This window comes from Tyto alba, unplaced genomic scaffold (assembly GCF_018691265.1).
Source record: "Tyto alba isolate M040663 unplaced genomic scaffold, T.alba_DEE_v4.0 Super-Scaffold_45, whole genome shotgun sequence".
Taxonomy (NCBI): Eukaryota; Metazoa; Chordata; class Aves; order Strigiformes; family Tytonidae; genus Tyto; species Tyto alba.
This window is the reverse complement of record NW_024881321.1, coordinates 12974825-12993927: the sequence shown is the minus strand read 5'-3', so window position 1 is coordinate 12993927 and position 19103 is coordinate 12974825. Positions and strand designations below refer to the sequence as shown.

Genomic DNA, 19103 nt, shown 5'->3' with positions numbered 1-19103 from the left:
GAACTTGTAAAGGAAGATTTGGTATGGTATATAGGGAAGCTAAAAGGTAAAGCAATGACTTGTAGGGGATTGATCCGTTTCCTTGAGGGCATGCTTTCCTAAATCAGACTTGCTAGTAAAATTAATATGGTGTTGTATAGAGACAAAAGACACAGTTTTACACCCAACTAAGGCAGTAGCAAAATTCAGACCTATTTCAAAGGAGAAGAGGTATGTTTTCAATTAATATATGGAGAAGCAGCTGCCCCTATTGTCACTTCTTGAGTCTGGTCAGCAGCTAAACACCACACAGTCACTCACCCACCCTCTCCCCACTTGGGAACGGGGAGGGAATCGGAGGGGCAAAGGGAGACTCACGGGTGGAGATAAAAACAGTTTAATAACAGTAACAGAACAATACCCTGACAGCAGTATCAGCAGTTAATGTACAATACAGCTGCTCACCACCTGCCAACCAACACCTGCCTGCTCCTGGCTGGCAATCCCCAACACAAAGGCACCACAGCAACACTCCCAGAAGTGGGAGCCCCTCCAGGCCCACTCCTGCCTTTATATAGTGAGCACAGTGTCACATGACACAGAATATCAGCCAATCCGGGCCCAGCCCTCCAGCTGTGCTCCCCCCGCCCCTGCACACAGGTGAGGGCACTGGGACCTGGGGAGCCCCTGGGGTTTCAGGGTGCTGCAGCACCCCTCCCGCTGCCAGACCAACGGGAACTCTAGTCCAGCCCAAACCAGGACACTTATCTGTTATTCCACTAAATAAATTTGTCTGGAATATTTCTGTCTGTTTACCAAGAAAGTATTCTGTAATCTCAGGTAGGTCATTTTGCTCTTAAGTGTTTGGTATTATTTCTAAATGATTTGATGCCTCTGAAGTTACCATTAATAAATTAACTCACTTGATACAAGGGTAATAATCTTCTTAAATGTGACTGTTAATTCCCTCATAACTACAATTTTATGGTAGTTCTTCTTCTAAAGCTAAATTTTTTGCACAAAGCTATGCATTACTAGCTGGGGTTTTCAGGGAAAGACTGGCTGTCCTAACCAAGTGTCAGAGATCTTTTTCCGCATTCTTCAGCTTGAATCAGTCATTGAACCCAAGCACAGGACAAAGTCATTAACAGAACAATAATTCCTAGGTGTTTTGACAAGGTGTTCTCTAAATGGTAATTAACATCTGCACTGCAGTTCCTGTCAGGGAGGTGAAACTAGAAGTGTAAATCCGACAGCAGGAATTCTTCATTTACTTTTCATATTTTGGCAGATCAGCTTTATTTTATTTTATTTTATTTTATTTTATTTTATTTTATTTTATTTTATTTTATTTTATTTTATTTTATTTTATTTTATTTGCAAGAAGGAAAATATGTGATTTCATTCAGGTTGTTAATCTGAGTTACTTCACAGTTTTTCAATTCTACAAGTTCAGTAACCACAAATCTGTTCATACTGCTCATTATCTCCAGAAACTTGAGTGTTACAAGCCTATAACATATCTCATTAAGTATGTTCCCAAAATTACATTATTCATTGAATTTTATTTTTTTTCCTTTTATTATTATTACAAGATGGAAAATAAAACCAGTAAATTCAAATCTATGAAATTACTGTTTACCTTTATGTCTCAAACTGAAACAAAAAAAAGGTCCAGTGAACTGCCAAGTATTCGCGACTCATGATATAGGAATTGTCAGATTTTTATATGATTGGGCACAGAATATAAGTTTCTAGCCACATTTTATAACAATTAAATTAATTCTAAGGAGGTAAGCAGGTCTTAAATACTGTCTTCTGGCATAAAAAAAAACAATGGTTTAGGGAAAACAAACCAACAGTTTTTCTTGGTATGCTCCTACCCAAAATTTGCTTTACACATGAACAAAATTTCCCAAACTTCCAGTGATTTTTTTTTTTTTTTGAATACTTGATAAACCAAGCTGTGTACAATCATCAAGGAGAATGTAAAGAGCCTGTTACATGTGTAAAAGTGTTAATGATCTGTGCTCATAGTAATAATTCCTTCATCATCTCTCTCAATCCATTTTAATCCATCTAAAAATCAATAATATTTGTTAATATTTGTTTTATTTAAAAATTTCAGGTACCTGGAAATGCCTTGCAGGATATTCCTCTAAATGTGTTAATGAAGACCTACCATATGTGCATTAATTTCAGACAACCTTTTTACTGTGTACTTAGATTTGCATGCAACTTAGAGTGGCCTGCTTTCTAGCTTCTCTTGCATGAATAAATATAATACAGTAAAGAACAAGTGTAAGAAGTTTGGAAGGCTTGGTTTGCTGAGATTTTTCATTAAATAGAAAGAAGACAAAATAATTTTTTCAACCTGCATTAAATATGTATTCACTATTCATGTGAAATATGGTTTGATTTCCTCTTTAGAATCACAAAGATTTTTTTTCTTCAGTATTCCAGGTAATATTTGAAAGCCTGGAAGTAAAACTCTTTCCAATGATTACAATAGGACTGTGTGACTAACCGAAATTATTTGGAAGATAATGTATACAGACATTGCTTCTGTATTAATTTTCAGTATATTGAATATATTAACTAAATGCAGCACAGATTAGTTTGCAAGCATAGTTTAATAAAATGTGTTTTGACTCAGGAACATTTGTTTAATGGGAGCGTTACTGTAAACTATATAAGCTCATTAAGAGACTCATGGATATCTCTCCTGAAAAAATGATGTAAATGAATATAGTTTTAAAGAAAATAAAGGAACTGTAGCATGGGTGTAGCTCATATATAATGAAGGAAAGCACTTTCTAGTATTCTCTGTGTAATATGACTTCAGTTCTGACAACTCAGCTGGCAGTGAACAGAATTTTACAAAATGAACTAAATGAGATGCTCTTATACAAGTAGAATTAGGAAATGATTCTTTTGTCTGAATTAGTTTAATAGCATTTCTGACATCTGTGTCCTGTGAAATTTATCAAGCATACATTTTTTGTGTAGAATAGAAGACAAAATGGACAAAATCAACAATATAATCAAGCTTACTAGGCACCTTATTTAAGCACTTTCTTCTGTTATGTACTTCAGTTATTCAGATTCATGTAGCTTAAGTTAGGAGAATGAGCTCCCAGATTTGAGTCTTAATTCTGCAAAGAGAAATGCACTTCAGAAGGTCTTTTCAAGTCAGTTAAACTACTTCTTTACATAATAGCACTTACACATAAGGCATCTGCCACAAATTTGCAACAAAGTCAGTTTAACTTAAATTTGATTTTGGTCTGAGTTGTACTGAAGAAAAATAGGAAAACACAGAAGTGACAAGAAGCATATGTTAGTATGGTCTTCATAAAAAATATGTGTTTCAACTTAAATTTGATGCTTGTTTAGATAGCTGTGATTAACCTAATTATGGAATTAATTTCATATTTCTATACAAAAATAGTCTTAATTACTTTTCTTAATTAACACTGTGTTTTTAAACACCATAGTATATGTCTGTGTTTTCATTTTGCTCCTACATGATTTGTTGTTTGGAGTGTAAGATTTGTAGCTTTTTGAGATTTTTTTTTTTTTTTTCCATTTTTCATTTATTCCTTAGAGTAGGCAATTGATTTTTCCTCCTTTTTTTTTTTTATTAAAAAAATCATGGGAAAATGTTTACTTTGGCACTTGCTGCTGTACAGAAGTTAATCTAGTGCTATGAAAATAATACTTAGGAAATAAGGCTGAACGTTTAAAAGTACAACTAAACTATAGAATTTGAAGTGAAGCTACACTGATTACTACTGGTGGCAGCTTTATATTATAAATTTGCTAAAGGTCCCAAAGTTAATCACTTAGAACTATTTCTCCCATGAATAAAGCCCAGATTTGTTACTTTTGGAGAGAAACAAACTGACAACCCAAGCCAGGTGTGCCTCATAAAACTGTGGGGCTTTGATTTGAGAAAAAGTAAAACTTAGACGAAATCAGAAATACACTGAAATCTGTAGATAAATTCCTGGAAGTCTGGAAAGGTTGTAGGATAGTGAAGTAAGCTTTATGATTATGGTAAAATAACATTTTCCATGGGAATTAGTTTTAATGAAGAATGCTACTCTTTGTGGTTAGATAAGAACTATTGTTGTGATCCCTGTACTGGTTTCCTCTTTACATGTTTCTGTGATGGATAATAAGAGCAGTAAGGTTATGTTTTGGAGACTCTGTAGTTCTCCAGTCTTTTTCATCAAGTTCTGCTGGACACTCAGCTTACTGCTATTTCTAGATCTTGCTTGAAAGAATAATGTTTAATGCAACTTTAAAACATGTGGTGTCCTTTTAAAGAAAAAAAAAAAGTTACATTTTATTATAATATAATACCTCCTATTAAAAAATATTATTGGAATAGGATAAAGAAACCCTTGTTATTAAGCTATCGAGTATCTATTAAACTAATGGCCAAATATTATTATCAGTGATATTTCAAGATTACAGGAAAATAGGCAATACTTGGGACTTCGAAGAGAAATGGAGATATTTGGGGAGAACTACTGAATTACTCATCAGATAATATTAATATAAACTAACAAAACTACTAAAATTTAATAGATGGTTTGACTTTCATTAACCCTATGTGTGGGCTGAGAATGTCCTGGAGATAAATACAGTAAATAAAACCATTTGCATCTCTGGCTGAATGTAGTTTTTCCCCAATTTAAAGCTCAAATAGATTTGTGGTGCAGTAAATAACTTACAAAGATACCTTTCTTAATGTGGCCCATAAGTTTAATAATTTTCACTTTTTCACAGTTTTATGTTTTCCATGCTTTTAATTGTATGATCTGTCCTACTTTCAAGACTTCAGGAAACCTCAACAATCATGCTCTTCTCTCTCTTACAAATAGCAGCATTTCAGGGTCTTCCACCTATTTCCAAGTGTGGAGAACAAGAATCATTTTGAAGTATTGATTTTCTGGAAGGTAACTTCACTATAGTAGGTTCCCTCCACTAGGTTCTCTTCCAGACTTCAGATAATCTTCCTTCCTGAGTATGCTTGAGATGCACTGCCATTTGGGTATTTTGGATAGCATAGTTGTCTGTTGGGTTATTCAACTGGCTGCTGGAACCATTTTGCCGATAATGGAAAAACTTTATTAGAGTGCGTTTTCAAGGGATCAGAGTGAATTAATCTAACACCTCTGGTATGGCAACATAGATTTAGACTCATCATATCCATTTTAAATAGAGAATGGATTTTCTTTTTATCAATGGACAGAAGCTCACACCTCCAGAAAGTGCATCAGGTCTTCAGAGAGCTGAATCACTTTGAGCAAATGCTTCTCTCTCCACTGATAACAGAATGAGTTTAAGGTGACTGCATACACAACTTGAGCACAGCAATTAAGTTGCTCATTTTGTGAGTAATTACATTCACTTCAATGTGCATCACTCTATTCATTCCATTCTGTTAAATGAAGATAAAGGACTTAGATGAATAGACACTATATATATATATATATATATGTATGTATATATATATAATATATATAACAGTAAAAATATAGGCTATATAAGAGATATATATAGAAATAAAGCCATTATATGTAGATATATTTATACAGATATCACAGTTCATCATATATATGTATGTGATGATGAATTGTGCTTTTATTCAGTTATGGATTAGTAAAGCCAATATCCTTACTTTGATAAAAACACAAGGTATCTTGCCTGCCCTCAAGGAATGAACTGTATTTGTCACAAGTCAGAAGATGAGGTTTTTACTGTAAATTAGGGAGCAATCAGGAAAAACAGCTTGTTAATTTAGACTTCTTTTAAAAATCATAAAAATCAAATTCAAGTTGACTGGTTTTATTTTTTCTGCTGTACATGAGTTAATGATCAGGCATATAGCAACTGCATAAAAAGTTTACAAAACTGTGTAGTGTTGAAATAAATATTGCTGATGTCCATTTCACAGAAATCTGCTAGTTTTCCTCATATTGAATAATACCTTTTTTTACACATTGAATCCTACCTTTTCTCACATGCAATTTGTAGATATTAGTCATCAAAATTTTATTTTATGATGAACATTTGACAGAATCTTCCAAATTGAGGCTTAAGTTGTTTTTGACTGATAGCAGGTTCATGTTTGAAGCATATTAATAGATGAGAAAATGTGACCATGTCAAAAGTGGTGCTATCTCAGCAGGTTACCTGTAAATCAATTCAACAAAATATTTTGATCAAGTGCCATAAATATCTAGGTGTGAGAGAAAAAAGATAGTAAATGATTGTGATCATAGAATGCTTTATAAATATTTTATTATCACCATCCATCATCACCTTTTGGGAATAAAGACTTTTTTAGGCATCAAAATTAAGAACTAGAGAATGAAAAAATAGTAATGCTGAAAATTAGTATTATTCCAAATACTTGAACACTGACTGTGCTTTGGTCTCATTAAGTGATCCAATCAAATTTAGAAGGTTCATTTGAATCCTCTGTGGTGTTTTTATTTGTTAGATTGTCCTGCTAAAATTAAATGTATGGCAGGGAAAAAAAAATGCTAATTTTGAAGAAATAAGATTAGGTGAGCTAACATTCTTCATAGGATTAGCTTCAGTGGATGAGATGAATGAGTTCCATGCCATGCTGAAGATGGGTGCAAATTCATAAAGATATATTGTCTGCTCTTTGTGTGCCATAAAGTCTGTCTAAATAACAATATCCTCTCAGGGAGAGAATCTGCTGTTCTGGCTGCCCATGTATTATTGTATTTGGACTATCTCCATTTGCAAATGTTGACTTTTCATTGTGACCAAAGAATGAAATCTGTGTGAGATATGTGTAAAACATTTAATCTTTATTTATTTATTATCAAAAGGGGGTTTTGCCAAATCCTGTTTGCATTTCTTTTCTCCTGCTCTCCCTGGAAGGTGACTGTCTGCATCCACAATGTGACACTTAAGCTGAGAATACAAATTGCAGTCATTTGTGGGGTTTTGTTTGTTTGTTTGTTTGCTTGTTTGTTTGTTTTTTAATGACAGAATACATTAAAACAGAATAACAATCCCAGATACTATTTTGTATCTTCTGTATTTCTAAAAGGTACACTACAATTGGCTTCATGTGTCAGTGAAAGTTTATATAGAATATAGCTTTATGTTAATATTTGCTGATATATAGACTTTTAAGACCAGAAAGAACAACTGAATTATCTAGTGAACCTACATTTTTCATTACAAAGTATAAGTTTCACCCAGTTAAATCCTGGAAAAAAAAGAAAAAAAAAAAAAAAAAAAAAAAAAAAAAAAAAAAGAAAAAAAAGTGGCATAGGCATCTGAACATAGGCAATGTTCAATTCATGATAAGTAACAGAGCTGGATTTTTATGACCACTGAAGAACACTGCATCATCCAGGTTTGAGCTGTGCAGTGGAAGCTCAGAACCACTCTGGACCATGACTGCTTTGGAATGCCTCCTGTGGCATCTTCCTATACCCTTGATTGCATGGATCATGCCCTTGTGATTTCAAAGAGTGTTGTAACTTCTCTGCAGAATGGTCGCAAGTCTAACATTAATTAATTCATCTATCTATTCACAAAGACTCGACAAACTTGAACCCTAATATCTCACAAGCTCAGCAGTTGCATAAAGTGTATTCAGGAGAGATTAGGAAATGGTCTGTTTGATATCTTCTATGGGCAACTGAGGGCTAGAATTTGGTTAAATCTCTGACTTTTCAAGCAACCAAGAGGAACTACCAGGAGGTTGCAAAAATGTATTTCTTATTCTGAGATGTCACTAAAAGTTGTTCCAAACAAATTCAGTATTAAACCATTTCTGTTATAAAAACCCCAGAACTAAACCAGATATATAATAACATACATCTGAACTAATTTCAAGGGGGTTTTTAGATGACAGGGGCAGAGAGATGTAACTGTGGCCTCCCTATAGGTTGAACTTTCCATTTCCAGACAACCTGGTTTGGGAGACTTCATGGGATTATTAACAACTCTAAACTATTATACTCTTCTGAAATTTCTTATATGATTTCTCTAAGTGTATTTGCTTAGGCATAACAACATACACATTTAGTCTTTTGTCACCTGCTCTGCATCTAGTTGGACAGTAGATAAACTAGCCTATTTGTTCCCATCTGCAGAAACAGGCCACAAAATTCCTTCCAAGGAATGTGTAGGTAAGCAGGTCTAGGAAACCTGCTTTTTTATTCTCAAAAGCATTGTAAAATTACTTCAATATATTGGAAGGTGTCAGCTCATGGAAGATGTCATGCCTTTGAAAATACAAGTAACCAAAATTTTTTGTAGGCTGTGAATGCTTCAAAGTGTGGACTCTATGGTACATGACTACTTCCTGAACATGCACAAATGGAAGTGCATGGAGGTTTATGTATATGTATGTTAATGCAGAAAAAGTAATTCGACGTATGCAGAGAAATTTAGGCCAGATAAAAATAACATATTGACAACAAATCCATTACTGATGGAAGTGTAACTTGTAAATCATAGTGGTATTAAATTTTTAGGAAGGATACCAGAAAAAAAAAAAAAAAAAAAAAAAAAAAAAAAGATATAACTACATAAGTAACAATCAATTTCTTTGTAGTTTTTATAGTGGATCGGCTATAGGTGAAAATAACTTAAGATAAGAAATACAGACTACATTCTGTAAGTGACTGTAGTGTTATAGCTACCTTTTCCACAGTAGATTAGCAATTTCAGCATTCCCTAGGTGTGTAAGAAGTCCACTTTTCTGCAGGATTAGAGAACTGTTTCTTATTTGTCAGAAGATCTCTTGTTATCAAGATCGAGATTGATTTTTGTACATCTATAGGAGACAGGGACCAGAATCTACTGGGAAGAAAAGGGAACTGGGGCTGAGACTTCCAGAAATGTTCTAACCACAAGTGGACTCTGCATAACATTTAAAACAAAAGGCAGGTGCCTTTTCTGTAATCAGCCTGTGGGTATAAATCAGAGGGAGAAAAAAAACAGCCTACTACACTACTGTATTGTTCGAAGCTATGACCTGTTGGTATATGTTAGTTGTACTCTTAAAATGCCAAACACATTTATATATTCAAGATATGAAGGAAAGGGAACACTTTCTTAACTTTGAAAAGATTCAGACATGAAGCAGTCTCAGTTATCAGAAGACTGAGACATTTTTGTAGAAACAGAATTTAAAGTAGTTGAATAAAGTTGTATTTCAAAATTGAGCTGCCCATGGAGTCAAAGAAGTCATGAATGATTTCTGAAATTGTAGCTCAGACCTTAGACAGCTGCATTTCTGTGGAACCCATCTGGATCACTTAAGTTCTTCACAGAATTGTGTAGAAAATCTTGTTCTGCCAGGTTTTCCTGGCTTTTCAGAAAATACTTTAGTTACTGCATTTCTGTTTTCTGGGCAGTACCTCCCACACACCTTTACCCCCCTGCTTCCTGTCCCTCCTGTTATTGTGTTAATTAAGGATTCTGGCATCTTATCCCTGATAAGTAATGCAGATATAAACTAGCCTTACAGTATTATTTAGGTCAGTAATGATGAAAATTATGCTGGGGCCAAGACAGGGAACAGGAACTAGCAGGGGTTTCTTGATCTGTACCTGAGTACAGAGGGTGCAACTGCAGGCAGGGGAGGGAGAAGCAGCAGGATACAGGGTGGTGGTGATAAGTCTACCAAAACTGGCAGCAGCAATGACATGAATCCAGGGACTTTGGAACAAGGTGATTTGGGAACAGAATGTGATTTTATCAGCACTGACTGTGCCAGGTGGAATGACCATAGAATAAGTCACTAAAAATATATTTTTAGTAGTCCCTGGATCTTGCTGTTAATTAATAATACTAAGAAAACACATCCAACACAGCATGTATGTGGCTTTGTAATCTTGGATTATTTTTTTTTTTAACAGACTAGAAATAAAGAACAGAATTTCTAATTTATTTGGCTGATATTTAAGAGAAAAAAATGTCAAAAAATCTTTTTCATTATAAACTGTTTTCCAGTATTTATATTTAAAATATACAGTAGTTGCAAGACCTCTATGAAATGTAATAATGTCATTTCAATTCCAATATATGTGGGGAAGGCTGTAAAAACATGTGGTCTCAGAAAAGGTCATTTAGTAAAGTAGCCCATGTACACTTAAAAAAGCTTTCTGTATTTGATGTTAAATAGAGCTGAAAATGTTGTTGTTGCTGTTGTTTTCTTTTATTTTTTCCTTTAAAAATGTAATATTAAAAGTTAAATAAATATGATTGTCTGAAGCACAACTGACCATGTTCAAATCCACTATACTTAAAGTTAGTACCCTTAGGCAAAGAGTACTCTTTCATTTGAGACCAAAAAGTCTCAGTGAGAGGAACTTATCTTGTGGTCTTGACTTTTGGAATTGAAGAATGAATTTTCTGTCTTTAAGCAAGAAAATTTTAAAGAAGCAGGTTGAAAAGCAGCTAGTCAACACACCAGAAGCTAGTTGCTAATTGCAGTAGTAAGTTAATCAATGAAATAGCAGTTTTGCTTCTGGGTAAAATAAAAAGAGATAAAAGATCATATAGAAGTTCCAGCATTAGAGTATGACCAGCTTTTGAGTGGCATACTTTATTTTCCTTCTTACACCTGTCTGCTTTTGAGTAGGCAAGTCATGCATCTGCTTGACAGCTATTAACAGAATAAAATAACAACAAAAAAGCATTTTTGGGTAAGATCTGATATAAATATTTACAAAGACAATTTAAGGGAGTGTTTGTTATGCACTTTTGTGTTTGCTTTCAAAACATTTAACTCCAGAGACAGATGGCTTGTACAGTTTTATCAGCACTTGTGTCATTATATATTCAAGCAGCCAAGACTGATAACCAGCCTCGTGTATTACGGATTGTTCAGAGAACAAATACTTTGAAAAAAATCCCCACATATCAATAAAGTACTTCAGTGTGGAAAAACTTGATACAGAAATTTCTGTGACATTTTTATGAAGAGAAAGGAAACAAATTAATGCAATTATAAAATTAAAGCAGCAGGAACAGGTTTTTAAGTGGTGTCATTGTATGTGGTAATGAAACAACTTCAGAAAATTGGGTGAAAGCTATTGTTCAGTCGTGGTGGAGGAGAAAGATAATTACCATTAAGGCAACATTATGCTTTCTCAGTACAAAGCAGCCAACTCTTCAGTGCAAGCTACCCCCAGAAGATCTCTCTCCCATCATACTGCTCATGATCATTTCACTTTATGTTACTGAATAGCAACCTGAATAATAAGCAGTCTTAGAAGAGAATAAACTGTCTATACTTGAGAACATAATTACACAAAACAGAAGCTGAAAAAAAACATATTGGTGGAAGACTGTCTTTTTTTTTTTTTTTTTCTTGTAGGTGAGATCCTTTTTTTCCACATCTGGTTTTCATCTTTTTCCTGTGTCTCACAGTAGGACACTTACAGAGTCCCCTGAATCATGATTGTCACCATTATTAGCAATAAAATTTACAAAAATATTATGCTTGTATCTAAGGGTCTTAAATAGAGAGCAGGTGTGACAGGCACCACACACATGAATGAAGCTGCCTTCTTCCTTAATCAGTAAGCAATATCACTCCTTGTAGTACCTCAACAGTCAAATATATTAACAATCTGCATTTCTAAAAAAATACTTTGTGGAATTCTTTTTCTCTCATGATGGTTTAAACAAAAAGTGATTAAAATAATAATTGTTAATTATATCTTAGATGAAGTCTGGCAAGGCATTTGGTTAAAAAAAACACACAATATTTTAGTAAGGCAAGTAAATATTCCCTGTATTTTACAGATTGGAAGGCATGAGTCAGAGTACTGTAAAATATGCATACTCAGTTGAATAGGAGTCTGAACCTGTTCTCAATTCTGGACATGCATTTTATTCATAGATTTTCACATACAGGCATCTGTAGAAGTGTATGCAGACTTAAACCAAACCTCACAACTATTTGAACAGCTAAAAGAAGTGTCCTACAGGTGTTCCCCTGGGATTCTTAGTCGTCTCCTAAAAGAAGAAGTCCTCACTGTCTACAACTATCACTTGGTGTGACCTACATCCATACAGAAATTGTAATTGTCCCAATAAAGAGACTGCCATGGTTTTGCCTTTGGTTGAAATCTCTACATAGATAAGATTGACTGGAGGAGGACTTGCACACAATAATTTATTTCTGAAATCTAAGTGGGACAATGAAATGTTGTTAAACCCAAAAAAATATTAAGGAGCTGCTTCTCCTGAACAGCCATCAACTCAGCATCGTTACCCCATTCCTGTCTGCTACTCTCAGTAAGAGATATATAATATACTCCAGTGCTCTCCAGAAAGTTTATCAACTTAATGATGGCTAAAGCAAAGGATGTTTAAAATCCATTCTGAGTTTAACAGCATTAACTGCCTAGAACTGTTACTAAAGAAAGCAAAACACAAGAAGTAAATCTCCCAGTTTGACATGTAGCTTATAGGGCCACATGCATATTCAGTCCTAAGTAAAACCATCTTATTACTCATTTAAATTTTAAATGGAAATAAATGGGTTATCTCTTGAAATTTATTTAACTAACAGAAAACCTAACTTATCCTCTTCAGAACTATAGTATTGAAGGGTGTCCTGTTAACTTTTATTCCACTGTAGATTGGAAGCACAAAGTGCATGCACTGTATTTCTTGAAATGTGTCATTCTCTGATGAAAGGTTTTCGTTGTGTTTTGAAAGTTTTAATCCCTGCAAAACCTCTTCTCCTTGGTCAGCAAGATAATATTGTACTGTAAGAGTAGGCAGGTTGAAAATATTTCTGTGTCTTCTCTTTTTTTTCCTCTGAAAATGGGAAAAAGCTAATTAAAATGAAATTTTTGTTGTCAGAAAAAAAAAAAAAAAGCTTTTAACCTATAGATTAAGCTTTGGAAACATTAACAATATACTGTGAGTACTTCCTTTACTTATTATTTATATTTTTGTACTAAGTACGTACCTCAGTTTGATTATAACTTCATACTAGACAATTCAGAGAAGAGCTTTATAGAATAAAGACTCACTTCTCAGGAATTATCACAGTTCTCATTTTAGAATGAAGGTTCTTGCTTCTTACTGAAATCTCTGCAAAGATCCAGTTGCTTTTTCTTTATTTCCTAATGATTTTGGCTTAATTTCATCTTGTATTGATCTAAATGGAAAGTAACATGAATTCTATACATTTTTCATATTCTAGTTGTCAGCAACAGGACACTTATAGGGGAGAATGAAGAAGCAACTTTCATTATGCTTTATTATATTCTGTCACATCAACAACTTGCTGTCTATTCTTCAGATTTTCAAAAAGAGGAGTTGCTCAGAGATAAGAAGATTAACTAATTACATTGTATCATGTAGAAATATACATGATTGCATTTTCTATATGTGAATGTAAAAGCTGTGGGTTGATAATCTGTGAAGTTTACTATAAATTGTTATGTGTCAGTTAAAAAATCCAACCAACCAACCAACCAACCAACCAAAAAAAAAAAAAAAAAAAAACAAAGGAAAAAAAAAAAAAACAATAAAAACAAAACTGGGAAAGAATAGCAATTTCCATAAAATTAATTGGGGTAATTTCAGTATTTAGGGTAATTTATTGTATATGCATGGAGTACAAGAGAATTAAATAGTCTTTGACATCACAACACAGAAATCTTTGTTAGAGTGTCTTCACTTATCATTTTAAGTCTCAATTATACTATTATATTATACTATTATATAGATACATAGATACTTTTTTTTTTTTTTTGGCTGATACACCAATGGCATTTTTCTTCTGATTAGTACTGATTTTTAAGATGCTTCATAACTTCACTATTCATGTCTACCTGCTAATGTTCTTTCTCAAAAATCAATCTGTAATTTCTGTCCTGTCACTGGGCTGTTTAATCAAGGAAATAGGTCTCCTTAACTCCTCAGATGTCTACAGCTTTAGCCAGTCGATTTACTTTGAAGTCAAGAAAAGGCATCTCAAAATTCTTGATCAAAATTACAATACAGGTAGCAAAGAATCATGAAAAAGAGTATCTTAGATATTGAGAAATATCTAGCAAAGACACACAAAGTGATTTCTCTGCCTTTTTCCTGTCTTGCCCTTCCTCATACATCCAGTCTGATCAGATCAACAAATTCAGCCATTTAGAAATGTAGTAAGACTGAGAGGAATTTAGTGCTGCTGAAGACATGGGTCACCTGTCTGCTTGATTACAAGATGCCTGCAACTGGCCAGCTGTGTCCTCAGTAGTGTGTGAAAAATTATGTGGATATTTAATATGCATAGTATGTCAGCACATTTCTGTCTCCTGTGTGTCTCCTGTGGTCTCATATTCTTGATTTACAAAGAATTATGAAATCAGTTCATTATCAAGCATAAGATTTACATAAGCCTTCTTTTTTTTTATTTACCCCTTGATTTTTATGGTTTCATAGCAGCTATCTGAGATGTGTTTATTGGGCAGAAGAATTACATATTTTATTCTCTGTAAGGTTTTGAAGTGTTTCATGGATTTATATTAAATTCAGCAAAATTTAACTTCTCTCTTATTTGTTGGGAGTGTGCATCAGAGTTTTATCCACTGGGTAGATGTATAGAACTATACACCAACCCAAGTTTGTAAAATAGTAGACAGTAGAATAATCCTGCATACAGAGCATTCCTTTGGTCATGATAATTTTTACATAGGATAGTTGTTTCTCAGTTTGAGGTAGGCTGCTAGTTCATCAAGGTTCTGCAGTAGTAAAGAGTGTTGAAAGCAGAAGAGAATACATTCATACTGTAGACATTTATAAGCAGCATTAATTCTCGCAAGGGTATGTTTACTTCCTCTGACATTTTCACCTACCTAGCTCTATTTTCTTAGTGTGACTGAAAAAGGGAGTTAAGTTTATTCATAGTAGGGTCAGAGACTGATAAATTAGGGCTAAATGAACTGTATTTCCACTGTTGGAAACTATGTAGGTAGCATGTACAGAGAGTATATGCCCTACAAAGCAACTACTGTCTAATGCAATTAAATGTATGTAGGATTTACCAGCACAATATTTTGCTGCAGAATCATTGTTCATTTTCTCATGAGGTATATATATACATTTAATACCAAATATCACAATCTAATATTAGCCTTTCTTTTTTTTTTCTTTCTCCCTCTTTCTTCTTTCTGTTTGTTTTTCTTCAACAGATGGGCCTCTTGGGCCACGAGGATTAGCTGAAGCTACGGAGATGTGTACTCAAGAATGCCTGGTTTTGGGTCACTCAGACAACTGTTGGATGCCTCCCAGTTTGGGCCCATACCAACAGCCAAAGTCTCCTCTCTCTACCTTTGCACCTCAGAAAGAATGGGTTAAGAAGGACAAACTAGTTAATGGACACACATTGACCAGGACCTGGAAAGAAGATAGCAACAGAAACCAGTTCAGTGACCGAAAGCAGTATGGTTCCAGTGAGGGTCATTTCAACACTGGCAACCACATGACTGACATTCCTCTGGCCAACTTGAAGTCTTATAAACAGGCCTCAGGAGCTGTTGAGAGTCCAAAGGAGCACCAGCTATAAGAAATGGTTACTTTGGACCAATGACTTTAGCCTACTTAGACTTGCTAATACTGTGTGTGTGTCAGAGCTTTATGTACTGGGTAGACCTCTAGAACTATGCTTCACCTAGCAGAGATATGCATATCTTTATGTTAGCACCGTGGAAGGTGTGATGTCCTGCAACATGAAAGAGTGTTTCTACTAGTTGTGTGGTTTTGTTAAATAGACATGATTAAAATCTACAGAGATCTCTCCAGTTTGCAAATATCCTTTTTTTTGTTTGTTTGGTTTTTGACCCTGGACTGCTGCTATGAACAACAGAAGAGGTATTTGGAGAGTGAGAGAGCAAGAAAGTTCAGTGGATTGCAATGATTGAAAAGCATATCCAGTTAGAAAATTGTGCTTTTGTTGTCATTGATCTATGCTGGGACCGTTATACTTGAGATCATATTGCAAACAAAACAACTGAAACTGTAAACATTAAACCTATTGTGCTATTAACAATATTAGTGGACACTTATAAGTCGATCAGTGTTCGAAAACTTGTAAATAGAAACAATTATTACTTACAATTTTTGTGTACTTATAACGTTCACTTGAAAAGATACTGTAGCATATTTCTGTGTTTCACAGTTGCATTTTATTTTCTTTCATTTGCTTACTGTTGTTTTGCTTTTATTTTCAGTGAAGGTGTTTCTGTGTTAGTAGTCTGTCTGACACACAATGTTCCAAGGAACTCAAACCACTTGTGTTAAAAGTGAAAAAAGGAGTGATGGGGTGGGAGGAAAGGTTGATTGTAAAAAGGAAATTAAAAGATTTTTCTGTGTAGTAGCAAAAATGATGCCAACTTTCAGGTAGAATGTCTTCTTTTTTTTTTTTTTTCTTTCTTTTTCTTTTAGTATTAAGAAGTGAAAGGACTTGTGTAAGGGCTTAAAAAAATAGCAATTTTTCTTTTTTTTTAACTTCCATTATGTTTCATAAAACAGGGAAACTGCAAAACAAAAGAAAAATGCTTGAATTTGTGGTGGTGGGTGAGAAGGAAAGCTGTTAATTTGGAATCCTTGATCAAATTAGCTGCAGTCTGTCATTTAATGAGTGGTAGCTGACATTGAACTCAGCTGGAGTATATGCAGGAAATTCTACAGGAGCAAAATAAAGTAATCATCTTTTTCCAATTGGGCAGGTGTGTGTCTATACCTAAGACAGTTTGTATTGCTCAAACAGCAGCATTTGTGTTGATCTTCATCTGCGTTAATGTTGTAGTAACACAAGTGTTTTTAGACCATAGCCACAGAATATTTAATGTGTTGTGCCTTCATGATGTAACAGAACAATCTCCTGGTAGGCTAGTTGGGGGAACTAAAGGGTTAAATCTCTAATTATTGCTGTTTAACTGTTTGTTATCATAGTTGGTCAATGCCTGGCAGGTACCAGTATCATGTCACCTCAGTCAAACCAGCAGAGTGACTCCTAATGTTAATAAGATCTAAGTTGCACGCAAAGCAAATCCAAATCCAGACATTTTTAGATGTTTTTTTTAAGGCATGACAGTTGATTTACACAAATAAATAGCATGCAAAAAAAAAAAAAAAAAAAAAAAAAGAAAAAAAAGTCCTTACCGAAAAAAGCAAAAGTTACTTATGCCACAGTGAAACATCAGTTTTAGAGTAACAAATTTAGCTAATCTGAAGGTGTTTTTATTCTTACCAAAAACAAAAACTTTTTTTTTATTCTTTATTCTTTTGTATATAGCAGTTCATTTTTTTTTTTTACTTTTTTTTTTTTTTATTTATTTATTTTTCCCTCCACAGTATAAAGGCATAAAAATGGGTTAGGGGTACTTTGCTTATTGCAGTACTTATGTCAGTTTGTGAGGGGTGTTTGATGACTTTGACAGAATAAATATCTAACCAGTTATCCTTGTTACTGCTTTGCCAGTTCAACGTTATTTAGTTATTCAGCTCTTGCAATAAATGTTCTGAATTCCTGATTGTGTTGTGTTAGTTCTTGGGAAGATGCCTAAGGGACTTTATTCCTGTTATTTTCTTTCTTTCTGTTGTTGTTGGTTGGTTTGTTTCTTTGTTTCATTCTGAATTTCCAGTTATTTTTCTGAGCATATCATGGTCCATTTGTTTCATATAGATATGTATAAGAATTGAATATACAATAAATGATAAATCCTGAGGGCCATATTCTGTCATTCCTATGATAAGTAGGAACTTACTCAAAATGAGTTATTTGAATTGGGTAAAGTGTTACTTATCCAGCACAAAGGTGACAGAATCTAGCCCAGATTTGTTAGGCATACTTAACAACATGTAATAAGCATCATTGCATGAGTCTTTGTAACAGTACAGTGGTAGCATATAGAAAAGCCAACATTTACCACACGTCAGTTTTTATTCTGAGAGTAGAATGAGGTCATATCAAAATATCATAAATACTTTCTTAAAAAGAAATTAATGTGGTTATACAATCATTTTTGTTGCAGTACAGTAAAAAAAAAAAAGCAAAAAAACGCCGCAACATTGAAATAGAAGTATCAATAAAAGTAATCTACTTTTGAACATGCTGAGTTATAAAGCAGAGATGCCCTGAGTTCTCTATTGAAACCAGAAATATAATAATTATTTGAAAACACAAATAACACCAACTATTTTAAATTATAAGTGTCTTTTAAAACAGAATATATTTGAAAAAATATATATCACCGACAGAAAGTAAATGATGTGACTATTGCTACAGGAAGAGGACTATATTCTGTTCCAACCTTCAGTATTTTGTGCTGCCATCAACCTGTGCAGAAGCACAAACAAACAGGATTTAAATTTCTGGCAGGTAAAAATTTTCTTATCTAATTTTCTCGAATTCTGTATAATTGAAATTCTTAAGGCCTTACTGAACTTTGAAATAGTTATTAAAAACAAAAACAAAAACAAAAACAAAACAAAACAGGAGAGAAAAGGGAAAAATAAAATAGAAAAGAAAAGAAAAGAAAAGAAAAGAAAAGAAAAGAAAAGAAAAGAAAAGAAAAGAAAAGAAAAGAAAAGAAAAGAAAAGAAAAGAAAAGAAAAGAAAAGAAAAGAAAAGAAAAGAAAAGAAAAGAAAAGAAAAGAAAAGAAAAGAAAAGAAAAGAAAAGAAAAGAAAAGAAAAAAAAAGGAAAAGAAAAGAAAAGAAAAGAAAAGAAAAGAAAAGAAAAGAAAAGAAAAGAAAAGAAAAGAAAAGAAAAGAAAAGAAAAGAAAAGAAAAGAAAAGAAAAGAAAAGAAAAGAAAAAAAGAAAAGAAAAAGAAAAGAAAAGAAAAGAAAAGAAAAGAAAAGAAAAGAAAAGAAAAGAAAAGAAAAGAAAAGAAAAGAAAAGAAAAGAAAAGAAAAGAAAAGAAAAGAAAAGAAAAGAAAAGAAAAGAAAAGAAAAAAAGAAAAGAAAAGGAAAAGAAAAGAAAAGAAAAGAAAAGAAAAGAAAAGAAAAGAAAAGAAAAGAAAAGAAAAGAAAAGAAAAGAAAAGAAAAGAAAAGAAAAGAAAAGAAAAGAAAAGAAAAGAAAAGAAA

The 19103-nt window shown here is 33.4% G+C and overlaps 1 protein-coding gene across 5 annotated transcripts in view; it reads left to right on the top strand.

Moving 5' to 3' along the window:
• The window catches only part of PCDH9 (protocadherin 9), a 694240-nt gene extending 675723 nt beyond the window's left edge, over window positions 1-18517 (top strand). For 4 of the 5 annotated variants that reach the window (XM_033004115.2, XM_033004113.2, XM_033004114.2 and 1 more), the window contains one exon: window positions 15204-18517. In XM_033004115.2, coding sequence (XP_032860006.1) covers window positions 15204-15577 — 374 coding nt within the window. In that variant the 3' untranslated portion in view covers window positions 15578-18517. The remainder of the gene's footprint in view (window positions 1-15203) is intronic. The other variant, XM_033004117.2, reaches the window with a different exon arrangement.
• The last annotated feature ends 586 nt before the right edge of the window (window positions 18518-19103 follow it).